This window comes from Anarrhichthys ocellatus, unplaced genomic scaffold (genome assembly GCF_004355925.1).
Source record: "Anarrhichthys ocellatus isolate YVR2014 unplaced genomic scaffold, GSC_Weel_1.0 scaffold42, whole genome shotgun sequence".
Taxonomy (NCBI): domain Eukaryota; kingdom Metazoa; phylum Chordata; class Actinopteri; order Perciformes; family Anarhichadidae; genus Anarrhichthys; species Anarrhichthys ocellatus.
The window spans coordinates 2,984,112-3,000,684 of record NW_022280072.1 but is presented as its reverse complement, the minus strand read 5'-3'; the positions used below and the strand labels follow the sequence as shown (position 1 = coordinate 3,000,684).

The following is a 16,573-nucleotide window of genomic DNA, read 5'->3' as shown; positions in this document are numbered from 1 at the left end:
ACTTAACTTTAGAACACTCCTAATACACATACAGGGACATACATGAAATATGACCTCATTGACCATCCTAAGCAGACACTTCGACACCAACAGTAGAAGCTAAGGATCGAACAGCAAACCTCGTAGTTGATCCGCTCTACCCACAGCCGCCATTTTGTGTCTCTTTGTGGTTGTTTTTCCCTATTTGATTGTAGTTGTGTGTCTCTTTGTAGTAATTTTGTGTCTCTTTGTAGTTGTTTTGTCTCTTTGTAGTTGTTTTGTGTCTCTCTGTTGTCTTTTTGTGTCTCTTCTTATCAGTTTCAGCTCTTTGTAATCATTTTGTATCTCGTTGTAGTTGTTTTATGTCTCTTTGTGGTCATTTTGTGTCTCTTCCTGGTCGGTACGCGTCTCTTTCAGTTACATTTTGCAAGCCCCCGACACTTAGTGCCCACTTGTCCCGATCAGTAATCCATCCATGCTCACTCAGTCTTCATGAAAGACAGAATGAAAGACGACAGAATTATCACGTGATTGTCTTCTATGTCCTCAACAGCAGCAGCAGGAAGAGGAGGGACAGTGCTGAGGACAGAGACAGTCAGAGTAAACACAAAAAGAAATAGGAAGGACAAGAAGACCAACAAGATGTTCTCTGTTGACCAAGAGAGGAAGTTAAAATACGACTGACTGTCAGTCTCTCAATCTATTTAATGAGACCTGCCCTGTGGCATCTTGCAGTGTGTTTCATCAGAAAGTGTGAGTTTTATTGGAGAAGCTAAGGAGAAAATGTTTATGTTGCATCAGTTTCAGTGTATTAAAGTAAGAGTTTCCTCCCACAACTCTCTTTTTCAAATGACTTTATTGATCATTTAACCAAATGTACCGTCAGATATACTACACAGGCCGAAGCGTGACAGACAGAACCGCAGCAGACGGGCCTCAGACCGTCCGCCGACACACAGAAACCAAGTCAGTTATTTTTTCTTCTTAAAAGTAAGAAAATGAGTAAGGCCTCCACAATGTCACCTAATTCAATATTTTTTTAACATGTTATGAACACATTGATCTTTTATTTTTTTATATATATCTTATTGCCAGTGGTTGGATAATTTAGCCATTGCTTCTGAAAACAGAGAGAAAGCTCAACACAGACGACTACTTGGCAACATGTCGTGATGAAGATGACAACCACTGTCAGTACAAACAGGATGGAGCCTACGTTCAGAGGCCAAACCACAAACAAACCAAAAGAAACGTATTACAAGTGCTTGGATCAGTACCTTTTTTTTGTGGATTTTTTTAGGTTTTTTTTTAGACACCCAACATTTACAGTAAAGAAATGTGAGTCCAACTTAACGCATACCCTAATATATAACTACTGGAATTGGCAACGTGTTGTGTCTCCTCCTCGATCCACCGGCTCCACTCGCTGGATGCTGTGCCAGAGAATGACCTCCAAACAGATAACAACAACATCCTGGTCCCCCTCCCCCCCCCACACGCTCAGTGTTCTCGGAGGGGCAAGTTAACCTCTGGTAACAATCCAGTCTCATGTTTGTCCCTCTCCGAAACTCCCGGCAAACGTCTCAGCCGTGTCCGTCCGTCCGTCCAGATAGCACTATTCTACACTCGGGGGTGGTCGGCCGGTCTCAAAGCTCCGCCTCCACACATTCCTTGGTCAGTGCCACCGAGGCGGCGCTACAGCAGGCTGCCCGGCCAGGAGACGATGGTCAGGGTGATCCGGCCCCGGAGCTCCTTTAGAAGGCGCACCAGCGCCGTGTGGGTCATCCCCCATGTGCTCTTCCCGTTCACCTCGAGCAAGATGTCCCCACACCTACACAGAGCGACACGGCCAATTGAAAAGAGCATTGTTAACCTCTAGGTTTAGCTTTTGTTAGCCTAACTAACTGGGTGATTTGTCTTTTAAAGGTACATCGTGTAGGATCTGGCAGCACCTAGTGGTGAGTTTGCAGAACGCAACTAACTGAAACTTCTACTGTAGAAACATTGTGGACTCCGGAGAGACGACCCGCTCCATATGGAGACAAAAACTTAACAACACTCAGTTCAATTTCTGCCGATTGACCTCTAAATGCTACACACAGTACCTTTTAAGAAAAAAATGAAGTACAAGCAGCGTTTTTCCTTTTCTCCGACGCTCCGTTGACATTATCAAAAAGCTATATTCATCCAATTCTATCATTTTGTTGCACATTTCTTGCCTCTGACTTGTTTGCTGGAGTTAATTTCCGCATTTTGATCTTTGCTCCGTTACCGGCGCCACGATCGATCGATCAGCTGATATTCGTTGTCTCTATAGACCTTTTCAAAGAACATATACATTTTGAATTGGGCCCCTTTGTATTTTCTGCAGCGTTTTGTTAATGCAGCAGCTGACAGGAAGTTAACCGATTAACTGATAGTCGGATCATGTAAATGATCACAATTAACACAAACCTAATTAACGGAAACCAAGAAATGACTTTACGGATATAAATTGAAAATAGTCTTTTTTTGCTCGTACAGGTGTCGAAGCTGCTCTAAAGCCGTTTTGCTCACGGGCAGTTTTCCTGCCGCATACCTTATCCTGCCGTCATTGTAGGCCGGCGTCCCCTCCACGATGGAGCGGATGAAAAAGGATTGATTGCAGTTGACCTCCTCATGACCCCCAACGATGCTGAAGCCCAGGCTGCCCGAAGTGCTCCGCCGCAGGACGATGTCTTTGCAGCAGTAGAGGTGTCTGCATGAGCCAAGAGAGAGAGATTAAAACCACTAATCTCTACACTGCGTCTTTAAATTGTATAACCCTTACGTCTGTACAGACAACAAAGGCCTCTTTGAATAAAGGTGTGACTTTTCCTCCCAGCAGATAAGAAACAATGAGAATAGTTGGACTGTACATGTATATATACAGTATATATAGCATTCTAGCATATTTAAAGCTGCACCACTGGTCTAGACATCCCCATGGTGACTCAGAGCTTTGTTCTGATTCCTAATCAATTTGCTGTTTGAGGAGAAACACATTTTTATTATTTACTTTAAGGAGCAGTAGTTCCTTAGCGCGCCGCCGTCTAAACATCCTATTAAGATAAATTTGTACGTTACAATCCGAGGGAAGCTTTTTCATTCTCAGAAGTTCTGCTGATGAAATAGCATCTGAATATTTAAAGCGGAAAAGTTAGAAAGTATAATGAGTATTCGCTCCCCAGCTGGCTCTGTCAGAATGTCGGTTGGCGACCAGCTGGCGGAGGTCAAAAGGACCAGTGTGTGTGTGTGTGTGTGTGTGTGTGTGTGTGTCAATTATACCTGGGCAGCTGCAGCCACAACACCCACAGTGGCGAGTAGTCGTCGTTGGGCAGCGGGCTCTTGGTGCTGTCCGTGGGTGACGGGGTCAGGCAGGGCGGCAGAGCGCACTCCTGGAGGCTCTCCTCCGGCGGACGCATCTCCAAGACCTTGAGCACGACGGGAGAGGAGGTGTTCTTGAGGTTGGCCACGGCCTCGCCTCGCGTCACCCCGGTCAAGTCCACCCCGTTCACATTTAGCAGGATGTCGCCTGTGAAGAGGGGGGGGGAGGAAGAGGACAGCCTGATTAATGCTTTTCAAAAGACCTCAGGGGCGCTCTGGACTCATCATCTGCCTGTTTAATATTCAACAACCTTCCCGCTCCAGCATCAACACAAAGGGGGTGGAAACAGAGCGCCACCTGTGCTTTAGAAAGCCTCGCGGCGATGAAAGTGGTGCGAAGGGGAAAACAGACGGTGCAGCCCGCTAGTGAGCGACGCAAAGCCCCGGGCGGACGTGCAAATGAGTGGTCCGATTTCAAAACACAAACATGTTTCACGAGCACACAAACGGAGACAGCTGCTGCTGCGACGTCCCGTATAAATACTGTAACGTGCACCTCGGACCATCCAGAACAAAGTCTTCCTGCTCCTGTTATTCTCTCTTAATAAGCTGCAATCAGCTGCATTACAGGATCTCAACACTGCTGCTGGTACATCCCGTTACGCCTGTGCCGCTTTTTTGCATTTCGCTCTATTTTCAGAGCCGACTGATTTCATCTAACAAAATAATGAAGCGCTCCACAAACGGAACACAAGAAGTCCCGAGCTCTGCTGTGCTAATGTTTGTTTGTTTGTTTGTTGCTTTTGGTTGAAGTGCGTCGGAGCCAATTTGTAGAGCGTCGAACCGCGGCAGCATCGCCGCGTCTTTCTGCCGGATGAATACACTTCATAATGAAACATAATTCATCAATCAGCCCGTCTGTAATACACAAAGTATTCATCGCCAAAGCCAAGTCTGCCAGTCGTAATGTGAGCTCAACAGTAGACAACAACCTCATTTAAAAAAAAAAAAAAATTCTCCCTCCAATAAGTGAGTAATTATCTGTAAAACAGAGGACAATCGTATCACATTGCTTGTACCTTTGCGGATGGAGCCCTCCTGTCCCACCACTCCGTCAGAGTCCACGTTCGTGACGTAAATGGGGAGGTCCCACCCTCGGCTGGACATGCCGCCCGCCACCGTCATCCCCAGGGAGTCGTACGGCTCCTTAGTCAGAGTAACGTTCTTCTCATAGCATGCAGGCTTCTGACAGGAGTCCTTCAACAGAGAGAGAGAAGGTCCAATGGAGGGTCAATTAATAATGGAGATCTAAAAGCAACAGGGCTGTTTTTGTCGATATCAATTTCAGAAACGTCTCCCACACATCCCAAAATACTGAATCTGGTATCACAGAGTCTACGCACCAATCAGATCACGTTATATCTTCAATCAGCTCAGTTACGCTGCACAGAAACAACAACTGATGTCATTCGCGACCTGATCCACACACACCCTGCCTGGGTGCTACTGAGCATGTGCAAACTAGAACTGCACACCTGTGGGGAAACGCTCCATTTCTCCCTCTGTTAATGTTACACAGCTAGTTAGCGTTAGCAGCACAGTCCGGCCCGGTTAGATAAGTATGATTATTATTATTACGATGCGTTCAAGCTCCATTTAGTAAAAATGAGTATTGGGTACAGGTAAGTTACAACGTTATCCTGATGTCTTCAAATGTAATCTTGTTACATTTAGTTTGGTGAGAAACTTGAATGAATCTATTTGTTTGAAGGAGATGTTTTCATAGAAATATATACTAGATATTAGAGGGAATTATTAACGTACGTTTTGTTTTTTTAACACACTGGTGTCGCATCGGTGCTTGGGCATCGGCCGATATACAACATCAGTTTGACCAAACTTGATATGAACATATTTTTACACCAAGGGCACCTTAATGTAGACGACATCACCTAATTAGATTGTGGAGCCGCTCATTTGCATATTAATAAAGGGCTGTTTTCTCTGGGACTTGCGATAGCCCGTTAATGGAAGAAAGACTTCGTTTGAGTACCACCCATGATACGCAACGGGGGCAAGAGTCCTATGACATAGACACAGCTGCTAATTGATGAATGACCTCATTAGCATAACTGGTCATGTATAATATATGGTGTTATTAGGACGGGGCATCAGGCAGCTCAAGCGCCTCTTCATTTAGTCTTTTTCGATACGGAGCGACTGATTTATTCATGACTGTGTGTGTGTGTGTGTGTGTGTGTGTGTGTGTGTGTGTGTGATGAAGCCATTTCTATGTGTTTGAGTGTCGGACGCCAAGAGAGAGAGAGCGGAGCAGTAATGATAACACACGGACACATTGGGGTTGATGGGATATCGCAGCGTGCTGCGTCGCTATCGTGCTGCATTCACACATTTGTGCTGCGCTCACAGGAGGAGATCACTCGTGGTCACGTGGACGACCGGAGCCGTGTGAACGCTCGCTGCCGACCTACGCAATACACGACTGAGTGGTGAGCAGTGTGTGGAAATGTGCACTCGCTCATGAGAAGCAAAGAGAAAAGAAAAAAGGAGGTTTCCAATGGTGGTCAAGACATTTCTCTTTTCTGAAATGGCATCCTTACCATAAAAAAAAGAAGTCAGTCGTAGCCAACTAAATAACGGCTCTAAAAGGAATGCATTTTGGGAAATATGGTTAATTTCTTTCTTGCTGACAGTCGGAATGCTGGACGCTGTACAGACTTCATATCATCGTGTTATTTAGTGAGCTTTAGAGGTGCTGGTAGGATTTGTTACCTCCAGAAAGAGACACGCTTGCATCCCTTTATCTTCAGTTAAGCAGCTCAACTGAACTGGAACTGTTTTACAGGGTATTTAACCCAAAATTGTGTGATGTTTGAAGGGCGATGTGATGCATTTATAAGGATAGTGAACTACAGAAGCCTAATTTTCTGCTTGCTTTTAAACCAAATTTAAAATCATGCATTTTCAGCTTGAAAAAGTGACTCTAAAAATCCCTATTAGAACAACAGATCCCACCAGTGTGTCCGTGAAAGATGGTGGAAGATGCTGTGTTTCTGTGTGCTGAAGAAGAAGAAAAAAGAAAAGATGGCCGATATAGATGCAAGGATTCTCTGCTCGCGGTGCTGCTTGATTGACACGCTCAGCTTTGATGGGAGAATAATACCTGCATGGATCATTTGCACCTGAAAGGGTTTTTATCAGAGAGTGGAGACGGAGGAGCACAGCTCCTCTCTGTGCGTCGGTGTACTCGTCTCTATGTGGTGCTCACCAGTAGTGTTTGCTCGATATCCACGGGGGAATAAGGCGGAGGACCGTCCATCCCCCACGGAGCTTCTTGTAAGATGTCTGGCGTGGGCAGGCAGATCTGACGAGACACGATGAAGTGGACGCCCTCCTCAGATGCCTGGAGAACAGTGAGACACAGCAGAGTTCAGAGATGAGCTGCAAACAATACTGTGGCAAGAAAAGACTGAGAAGACCGATACCACTCTCATGTCTGACCAACAGCCGGTTAGCTTAGCTTAGCACAAAGGCTGGAAACGGGTCAACAGCTAGCCTCTATTTGACATGTTAAATACATCGATGTATAAAGAGAACTGGATGCAGCGCTGGAGGCGGGACCGTGTTCGTTCCTATGAAACCCCGTCACTCACTCTGCCTGTATCCAGTTCTCTTCATACGTCCATGTTACATCTCGTTAGTTTAATCCCGACAAAGTGTAAAAGAAACAACGAGCAAGATGTCAGCGGAGACTCTAAAAGGTTACTGGTCGCATCCCAGACCAGTAAGAAAAAGTTTGGCACATTTTAACCTTTCAAACGGTGAATTGTTGTTTTGACATTTTGGGTTCTGAGCGGATTAAACAAACAAGATATAACATGTTCATCAGAGGATCTGGATTTTGTTTCCTTCAGATGGAGCCTGGCTAGTTTTTTAGCCCTGTTTCCAGTCTATATGCTAAGCTAAGCTAAGCTAACCAGCTGCAGCCCTATATTCAACAGATAATTATGAGAGCGGCATCAATCGACTCATCTAACAAATCAAACATATTCCCCAAAACTATTCCTTCAAAACTGGTCGTAAAATAATGGCTAATAATAACTTTCATTCCAAGATGCTCACTGAATTGAAATATTACATTTAAAATATGTTTTTTAATATTACTTTGGTGAATCAACACTTTAAGGAGAAATACAGGCTCAGTCTTATTTTTCCAAACTCCTACTACTGAACCTGCAGTCCATCCACACTCATTCACTCATTGTGGTCCGACAGGCAGACAAACAGGCAGACAGGCAGACAGACAGACGGGCTGGCCCTCTCCCCCCTGGTCTCTGTAGCACAGAGCTGCCTCCTGAATCAGCCAGTCCAGCCCATTATTGCCTTAACTGGACTGATTGAACTTTTTCCCTGCCAGTTGTTAATCTCCGACAGAAAGGGCCCGCTCTGAGAGGCTCCGCAGAGACCCACAAGAGGCCAGTCAGACAGGAACTGCGAGGCACAGAGACCCCGCACAGTCCGCCGCTAACACACAGCAATTAACCAACGATTAACCACAAAACACTGCCATTGACTGGCACTGACCAGGAACCAGAGGTGGCCGCATGGCCCAGTCCATTAGGGAACCACCACAATTAAGTACCATTAACTGCAGCGAGTGCAGACGCAACAGCACAATTAGCCCTGAATCAGCACAATTATCTGTAATACCTCGGGGACTCTGGGTAAGAACACCACACGTTATGGGCTGCAACAACATGTGGACGAGTCTGACACAACTGTGAACTTTCTATCGATTGGTTTAGAAGAAGGACCGGCCGTACTGACCTGGATCAGCAGAGCGGCATGTTCCGGCGCGCCGTAGCGCAGATCGTGCCCGTTGATGGCCAGCACGCGGTCGCCGACGCACAGCTGCCCGTCGCGCGCCGCCAGGCCGCCCTCCAGCAGGTGGAAGATGTAGACGCCGTGCTCCTCCGGCCGCCTCACCAGCTTGATGCCCAGCTGCTCGTCCGGGATGGACTTATTCAGGACCACGTGGATGCCGTCGTCCCTCAACGGGTGGTGGGGCGGACCGTGAGACGGGTGGCCCCCGGCGACCTCGTGCCCGTGGCCATGCGAATGCGAGCGGTAGCGGTGGCGCTGTTCTCTGAGCACGGTTAGCCGGAGGAGCTGGCAGGGCTGTTTGAGGGTGGCCAGGGCGTAGCAGTGGGGCACGTTGCTGATGTCAATGCCGTTTACCTGAGAGGGCAACGGAGAAGAGGCTTAAAAGCTAAAACTATGATCGATTCTTACCGAGACGTGAAGCACATTCTCACTGCGATACCTTTAGGATCATGTCCCCGGGCAGCAGGCGTCCGTCCCGAGCAATCACACCTTCTCTGTAGATATCCTGGATGAGGACGCGAACCAGCGGGGTCTCGTTGCCCCCAACGATGCTGATGGCCAGCGGGTCCGAGGGATCCGCCCGCGTGATCTTAATACTGGTGAGCTCCCCGTCAGGGATCAGGTGATGCAGCTGAGGAAGAGGCAGCACTGAGGGAAGAGGAAAGAGAACGGTTTAGTTCTGAATGTTACTGTACGACGACATGAAACACCAGGTTTGACGAAGAGCCAAATGTAACAGGGGGAGGAAGTAGGAGAGAGAGAGAGCGGAGAGGTTCTGCAGTGGAACCAGCTGTCTCTACTCCCTCAGGTTACGAAAACAAACTTGTACAAGCCAAGAGGGAAAATGTACTTGGCTGGTTATCCGGCTCAATGTTTGTATCATTAGTCACATACATCTGTAGCAGGTCCGCATGGGAAAACCCTCAATTTCAAATTTCCACAAGGTTATTACTTTGGGCGGAGGGATGCAAGTACAGTTATAACGAGCACATATTCCAACCACTGCTCAGGGGAAATGTTTAGCATTTCTCCTCGTGATTTTCTCTGCACAAAGTACAACTTCAAGAATTATAATATGCAGAATCGATCAACCAATATACAGGATTCTGCCATAAAGAATGCATGTTACTCACCCAAATAATACAAATAAACCTCATCGTAAAACTTCATATTTCTGAAAGATTTGTACTTTTGTGCCAGTTTTTATGTGATATAAGTTTGTAAACTCCCCCTTCCCTCACGCCCGGTGGTGAAGTCCACTTAACAGCAGAATGACACATCCTAAACTGGACCATGTGGAGGAGGGTGGGGATCTTTTGGGACTATTCTGGCCGACAGCATTTGCCAATAAACGACAGAGAAGACCTAATTTATTTTTCCTTGGCTCTGAAGAATGTCTGTCTGCCTCTCTCTCTCTCTCTCTCTCTCTCTCTTTATTCTCTCCCTCGGTGTCTCCGGCTCCGTTAGCCTCAGTCAGTTTCATTCTACTCACGCTGCACTTTCTCTGATCCAAAGTCAATATTTTGTCTTTATCGCAGCGGATTGCTTTCGGGGTGGAGACCACATTAACACAGAGACCTGCAGCTATTATGTAAGGCTTCCTCCTCTCCTCTTTCTTCATCCCGTCCCACTGTTTTATTTTGGCATGGGGACATTGCTATGCTTTTATTTGTTTCCTTATCTTTTTTTTCTGTATCCGCTCTTCCCTCCATTTTTGTTGTGAATGGATCTATCTCTACTTCAACCTTCCATCCTCTCTACTCATCTATCTTTGTCTCTCCAGCGGCAGCCAATGAATATTTAATCTATTCTCTCAGCCTCCTCAGTGATGCCCTCAGAGAATAATCTAGTCCCTGATCGTTCGTCATCCTTACGCAACACCACATTCCTGCAGCTCTACTTCAACATCTCGCTCTATATATTTCCTCCACTTTTACCATCAAGAGGGTCCAGGATGTGGATATTACATCAAACATCTCTAGAGCACGTTTTCTCTACTAGGTGACATCTTGTGGACTACTCCATCAAGTTGGTGCAAACCTGTTCACCCTGGATGTGTTGGAGGGAGAAGGAAGAGGAGGAGGAGGTCGTGAAGGAGAAGGTATCCCATCCCTGTCTAAAGAGCCTCAGGCTACCACTCTCCCTCCTGATCCGTCTCCATTAATCCACCAGCGGACTTATGCAATCTGCAGCTGAATTATTAAAGAAACATATGCTACTGTTACACCGAGTCCTCCTACAGCTGAGCGAACATCGCAAACACACAGCCGGCTCTCTTTGGGGTAAATGCAGAAACGAGGACGAGAGGAGATGATCATTACCTTCCCGTGGCACGTTGGAATTCCTGGCGTTGTCTCTCTCCTCCGACGTCTCGTTGCTCACCGCGTTGCCACTCTTTGTCCTCCGCAGGACGCTGAAGGCCCGGTTCAACCTCCTGAAGGAGCGGCTCCTCACCGAGGACCGGTCAAAGTTTCTGACTGCAGAGAACACAGGGGAGAAAGGAGAGGCACTTTATAGATTACAGCACACTCAACATGCCCGGACATGTCTGAATCTGCCTCCTCAGGGCCAATCCACTGCCTCCCCCTTTAGTGACTGTTGGTGAGAGGATGAAGAGCCTGTGTGGTCCAGGAGGTCCTGATTAAACAATACAGCCATGAGTTTCAAGTCTCACCGGATGCAAAAATAGTGCATCTTGCACCTGTAGTTAAGTTTTCAGCCATAATTCTCCCCCTTATCTTGACGACAGTGACATAAAGTATTTGATCGACCATTGAATTTGCATTGAAAGTTCAGAGGCTTTGACCTCCAGCCACAGAGCAACGCTTTCATCAGTGGCTCCCTGTTAAAGTACGTTTGTAGGGACGAACATGTGCGATGCGTTACACATTCCCGCGACCAGCTGAACACTACTCTGCTGACTGACAGTTTGTGTCCGTAAAGCAACAGCAATGCACCCACAGAGGCAGAAAAGACACATTAAACAAACCCAACAATCACATACACACTCATCTTTCAAATCAAAATAGCAAACTTGTTAGCAAACAGTTGCCTGCTGCTGCCGAAGACTATGAGAGCGCTGAGAGTGAACCAAGATGTCTACGTTTTGGGCCGGACATCTAAACAATGAGCTGAAACTCACAACTATTTCTCCCCCAATTATCTCCCAAACACGAATGCAAACAACGCAGGATTTGAAATATTGTCCTTGCTATTTGTTAGAATATAAAGATGCCGACAGTGCGTTTTGGTGAGAAACACTATGTCAACAGAACTTAAAACCTTTTTGTGTGGATGGAGGAGCTGTTTTCAACCAGTGGCTCTTTAATAAATAATAGTTACACGGTTGGGTAACTACAGCAGCGATGTAACACACGTTGGACTCTAGTGACCACATCCAGAAGGAGACCCTCCCAGTGAGGCCGTTGTCTGGTACTTTGCTTTTCTTAGAAACAGGACAGACGGGCTACAGGAGGCTGCAGTGGAGAGAGGCAGCAGCCCGGCTGCACCGAAGCGCAGAGGGCAGCGGCGCCTCTGCAGCGCCCCTCCCTCCCTCTGCGGGCTCTGGGAGATGCGAGAGCTCCTGACAGCCACATTATTCTTTAAAAGCGCCGGCCGCTTCTGGAGCTGTCAGCTTGTTCAGCAGCAGCGGCGCTCACGGTGGTTGCGGGGAGCTCGGCCCGGCCCCGGGGCCTAAAGTGCTGGTGCAGCGTCATTTGGTGTCCCCACTGCATGTACGCAGAGAGGAACAACTCGTGACTGCTTCCTGGTTTCACAGGTGGGAGAAATGGAGGGAGAGGGCTGATCACGTCACACTCGCATCAGGCTAAATTTAACTCAACTCTGCTTCCATTTCTCCTTGACTGCGTAATGTACCTGCCCTCTCAGTGACTTTGTTTCCCCCTGTGCTTCCCTGCTGTTTTCCCCAAAGAGAGATTTTATGGATTGGTGGAGGGGAAAAAAAAGAAAACAAGGCAGTGCAGCTAATTGGCTGATAGGATTTCTATCAGAGACCATTAGAAAGAACAAACACTGTATTTGAGGTTGAGCAAGCGCCTGTGTTTCAACATGATAAGTCTGCAGGTGTGGTTGTATGTTTGAGCGTGATGACCGGCATCTGGTTTGGACTGGGAGACTGTAACTGGGTCTAGAAAGCTCTCTAATGATTTTCAATCTGTCACACATCAAACACACACTCCCTCTCTCTCTCTGTGTGTCTCTCTCTGTGTCTCTCTCTCTCTGTGTCTCTCTCTCTCTCTGTGTCTCTCTCTCTGGATAACTAATGGGTCAGCATGGCCGCACACGGACGCCCGCTCGCCCACTCACACTCACTCTTCTTGTTGCTGCTGCGGGCCGCCAGGCTGGTCGTGCTGCCCGACTGGCTGTTGTCCTCCATGCTGGGGTCGAAGGCGGGGTTGACCAGGCCAGGCTCGTCCGACAGGAGCGCCACGGCGGCGGAGGCGGGACCGTCGCTGGGCAGCGTGGCGATGGTGAGCTCGGACGTGCTGTCGGTGCACTCGCCCTCCTGCGAGCGCCGCTTCCTGTCCGCCGAGAGCCCATAGTGAGAGGCCCCTTTGCACCTGCAGAGAGGGGGTGAACAGGTCAGTCTCAAACTCAGATGCAACCAATACCGGACACGATGATGAAATGATGACATTGATGATCTGACACAGGAAGCTCACGCTCTGTAATGGGCTTCATGTGGAACATGCACTGATACGAGTAGAGTGAAAGTCAATAAGTCGCGTTAACGTCTAAAGAAAAGGTCACATTCTGAATGTGAGCAGATCTCAGCGTCTCCTCAAAGCTCGCACAAAGAAGCGCTTATCTGACCTTCACACTCAACACAGCACCTCCAAGACACCACACAGCCTGCACAATAACATCGGAATGTGGGGGCTGAATATATATTTCCTGGCACTCAAAATTAGAATTCATGCGGCACCTCTGAGAGAATGTCATATTTACTCTAATAGAGGGAAAAAAACTGAATTTCTGTTGCTATTTCTGTTGCTTTCTTTTGGCAGTAACTGCTATCACATGAAGGATGGATTGTTCTCTGCGGCTGAGAGTGTGAGCATCACTGACAGATGATTGAATACAAATGCAAGAAAACACCCGGTAGACAGTGGGGGGGGGGGGGGGGGGCTGACACAACATTTGAATATAAAACAGAGATCGCCTGAATGTTGTTTTTCTCAAAAACAACATTCCTTGGTTCCAGATGTCTTCTCCCTGTCAGCACAACCACAACACAGCCTCTCACACATACACACACACACACACACACACACACACACACACACACACACACACACACACACACTCATTATGCTGCACGCCATAACAGGCTTTTGCTTTTCACACTGACAATATTAAATTGGGAATGTTTGCGTGTGAATTAAGTATATCCCTATTGTATTGTATTGTTGCGAGAATTTCCCTCCATCTGTGAGCCATAAAGGCTTTGAGCTGACGCTTCAGCAGAGGCAGGAATAACACCGACCCGTCTCTCCGGCTGTCTCTGCGGAGCCATCAGCACAAACATTAACTGGGTTTTAATGAGCTGGATCAAACCCAGGCACCGCTTCCACAGAAGCTCGGGAAAAACAAAAGAGGAGCGCCGTCCGTTCTCCGGTGCTGCTAGACGGGTTCGGTTCCACAGGACCTTACATCGAGGCCAAAGAAATGAAATGTTGGAATCACTGAAGAAACAGGATTACATGCTGGTGATGCCGCTTGAGGCCACCGGTCCCCCTTTGGGGGCACCGCATCACTAGAAGCAGCATTTTGTCTCAATAACGGAGCTGTCACAGCGGGTCGTGCACTCTGTCCACACCTCACAGGGAAAATCGTTTGTTCCTGAAGTGGGTTCTACGTCTCACTTTGTATCCTCGGGTCAGGATCTCGGTTAGAAGACGGCGTCGCGCGGAGCTGAAGGAGCTCCGTGACATAACACTGTACCTGTGTGTGGGCAGCGCCGTCCTGAGCTATTCTTCTTCATTCAGGGAGCAAAGTGATTGCTATCCAGCAACATAGCACTTAACTGAGTGAAGTGGTGGAACAGAGCAATATTTCAATCAGCAGCGGCAGGAGAGAGCAGCGCTGCAGTCGGGAGGAGGCAGAAGCTTTGCTCGTGTCACTCACCATCAATTAGAAGAATTAAAGCTGTGTGCAGCTGCTCGCATTCAAGTGCTACAAATCAAGTCTCCTGGGCACACGTACGCACAGACACACGTGCATGTGGACTCATATACACCTGCAACGTGCACCTCCCTCACGTTCCAACGGCAGTAGAGATGACCGGGCACTTCGTTGGGACGAGCCGCTCCTCGTTTTTTTATTTTTATATTTCTTTGAACTGTTTCACTGATAGCACGCTTAAGCAATTCATTATCATGTCAAAGAATTATGTTCCGTTTGAATCAGGAACACACAACGTTGAATGTTAAAACGTATATTCAATCAGCTGATGAAAACAAAAGGTATCAATCTTAGACCTGTAGTGGTATTATTAAGTAGTCATATCGGTACTCTGTATCGACAAGTACTAAAATATAAGTACTTGTACTTAGTAATAATAATACAAATTGCTAGATTCCTAATTGTTTCACAGCTGCGACCATTCCTGTGTAACAATGTCCTCATTCCCTCTAATTCATCCCAGCTGCTGTTATCATCTATATATAGACTTCACTCCCTACCGAAGTCTTAGACGCTCCACTGAACACACACACACACACACACACACACACACACACACACACACACACCTCTGAAAGTCTTGAACTGAAGACTTGGACAACGTCCCCCTGTTTCTGCTGTGTCAGTGGAAAATGGAAAACCACAAGTCAGTCAGTGGATGGGCAAATACCGCTGAATACAGGTTCATTCAGTTCCCTAAATCTTACAGACCACCCAAATCACAGCTAAATATCTGTCCAAGTATTAATGAATGCACACTGCATTTTGAGAAAGGAAGATCTAAAGGGGTTCGTCTCTAAAAGTGTGATCGTAGAGACACAGAGGATGGAAACCAAAGAAAAATATATTTAGAGCCGTCACAGAGAACAAAAAAAAATACAAGTTGTGTTGAAGCTCCCAGAAACATAGAGGCCATCTATTGTTCAGTGTGCCTCTGGTTTACTGAGGGCTTTGTCTCCTGTTAATTAAAATCTGCTTCCTCCAGAGGATAAGAGTTGCCTCCAAAGCGTAGCCATATCTCAGCTGCTTAAGAGTTTTAATGTCTCGAGTTTTAACGTTAAGGCCGCAGTCCGTGCTGTCTGAGGTTAAAGGCAGGCGAGCGTGACAGAGACCCCCCCTTGTCTCCCTCACCAGGGTGGTCCTGGACTCTAACAGCCAAGGTGAGCGAGCCAATTAAACCTGAACATCGGAGACAAGCAGCGCCTGCAGAGACACTCTCCCTCCTCATCTCTTTCTTCTTCTCTTGTAAACAAACATCCTTTTGTGTATAATCACAGAACTTTTGAGCGCTAACCCTTTTCTCACACAGCATCATTTTTCTGAAGGGAGGGGGGGGGGGGATTGATCAGCGAGCTCAGAGGATCCTCATTAGCGCTGCGGTATCCATGTCTCGGGTCCACACAGCCTCTGCTATCACATCATCTCTCTAAACGCCGGGATCTGTGGCGAGATAAGGAGCGAAGACACCGAAGCATCCCCCCACCCTCCCCCTTTATCTTCCTCCACCTCCTCCGCTCTCCCCCTGTAGCAGCAGCAGTTACACCCATGATGATGCTGCCGGTGACCCGCCGGGTCGTGCCGAGGCTCCCTGGCCGTGACGCAAACAGCCCTGTTTCTTGTGATGTGAAATAAACACCGGCTCACAACTCATCAAAGCCTGTGAGATTCTCTAATCCTCTTTAGGGGTGAGTGGATTATCTGTTCTAACCCAAATACTCTCCACCGCTGCCTGACTGCCACGGACGATCGTGTTGGCCCACCACTCCACATGATCTCTGCCGAGGTCACGGCTGCAGGGTCAGGCAGCGGCACGCGAAAAATCACGATCTGTGTCTCAGTGCTCATTTTCACACGGGATCACGCAGACAGTTTGAGATCTAAAGCATCGTTCTTAACGTCGTCAGACTGGGGTCTGTGGTCTGTGGGCGTTCAGCCGGCTGACCTGCGTGTGACCAACAGCCTGACTGACTTTGCAGCCTGAAAGCAGCAGCAGGCTTTGAGTTCACGTTCGTCTATAAATGAACTCCACCGCGGTCATGTGACTTCACGTTAGTCTGTAAAGGAGCTCCACCACGGTCACGTGACTTCACGTTAGTCTGTAAAGGAACTCCACCACGGTCACGTGACTTCATGTTAGTCT

At 47.6% G+C, this 16,573-nt stretch overlaps 1 protein-coding gene across 2 annotated transcripts in view; it reads right to left on the bottom strand.

The window, feature by feature from the left end:
* Window positions 1–816: 816 nt before the first annotated feature.
* Window positions 817–16,573, bottom strand: part of lnx1 (ligand of numb-protein X 1) — a 37,055-nt gene continuing 21,298 nt past the window's right edge. The window contains exons 3-11 of one of the 2 annotated variants that reach the window (XM_031868392.1): window positions 12,556–12,809; window positions 10,551–10,706; window positions 8,669–8,877; window positions 8,173–8,583; window positions 6,614–6,748; window positions 4,404–4,581; window positions 3,286–3,532; window positions 2,558–2,716; window positions 817–1,810 (exon numbers count right to left, since the gene is read on the bottom strand). In XM_031868392.1, coding sequence (XP_031724252.1) covers window positions 1,675–1,810; window positions 2,558–2,716; window positions 3,286–3,532; window positions 4,404–4,581; window positions 6,614–6,748; window positions 8,173–8,583; window positions 8,669–8,877; window positions 10,551–10,706; window positions 12,556–12,809 — 1,885 coding nt within the window. In that variant the 3' untranslated portion in view covers window positions 817–1,674. The remainder of the gene's footprint in view (window positions 1,811–2,557; window positions 2,717–3,285; window positions 3,533–4,403; window positions 4,582–6,613; window positions 6,749–8,172; window positions 8,584–8,668; window positions 8,878–10,550; window positions 10,707–12,555; window positions 12,810–16,573) is intronic. The other variant, XM_031868393.1, reaches the window with a different exon arrangement.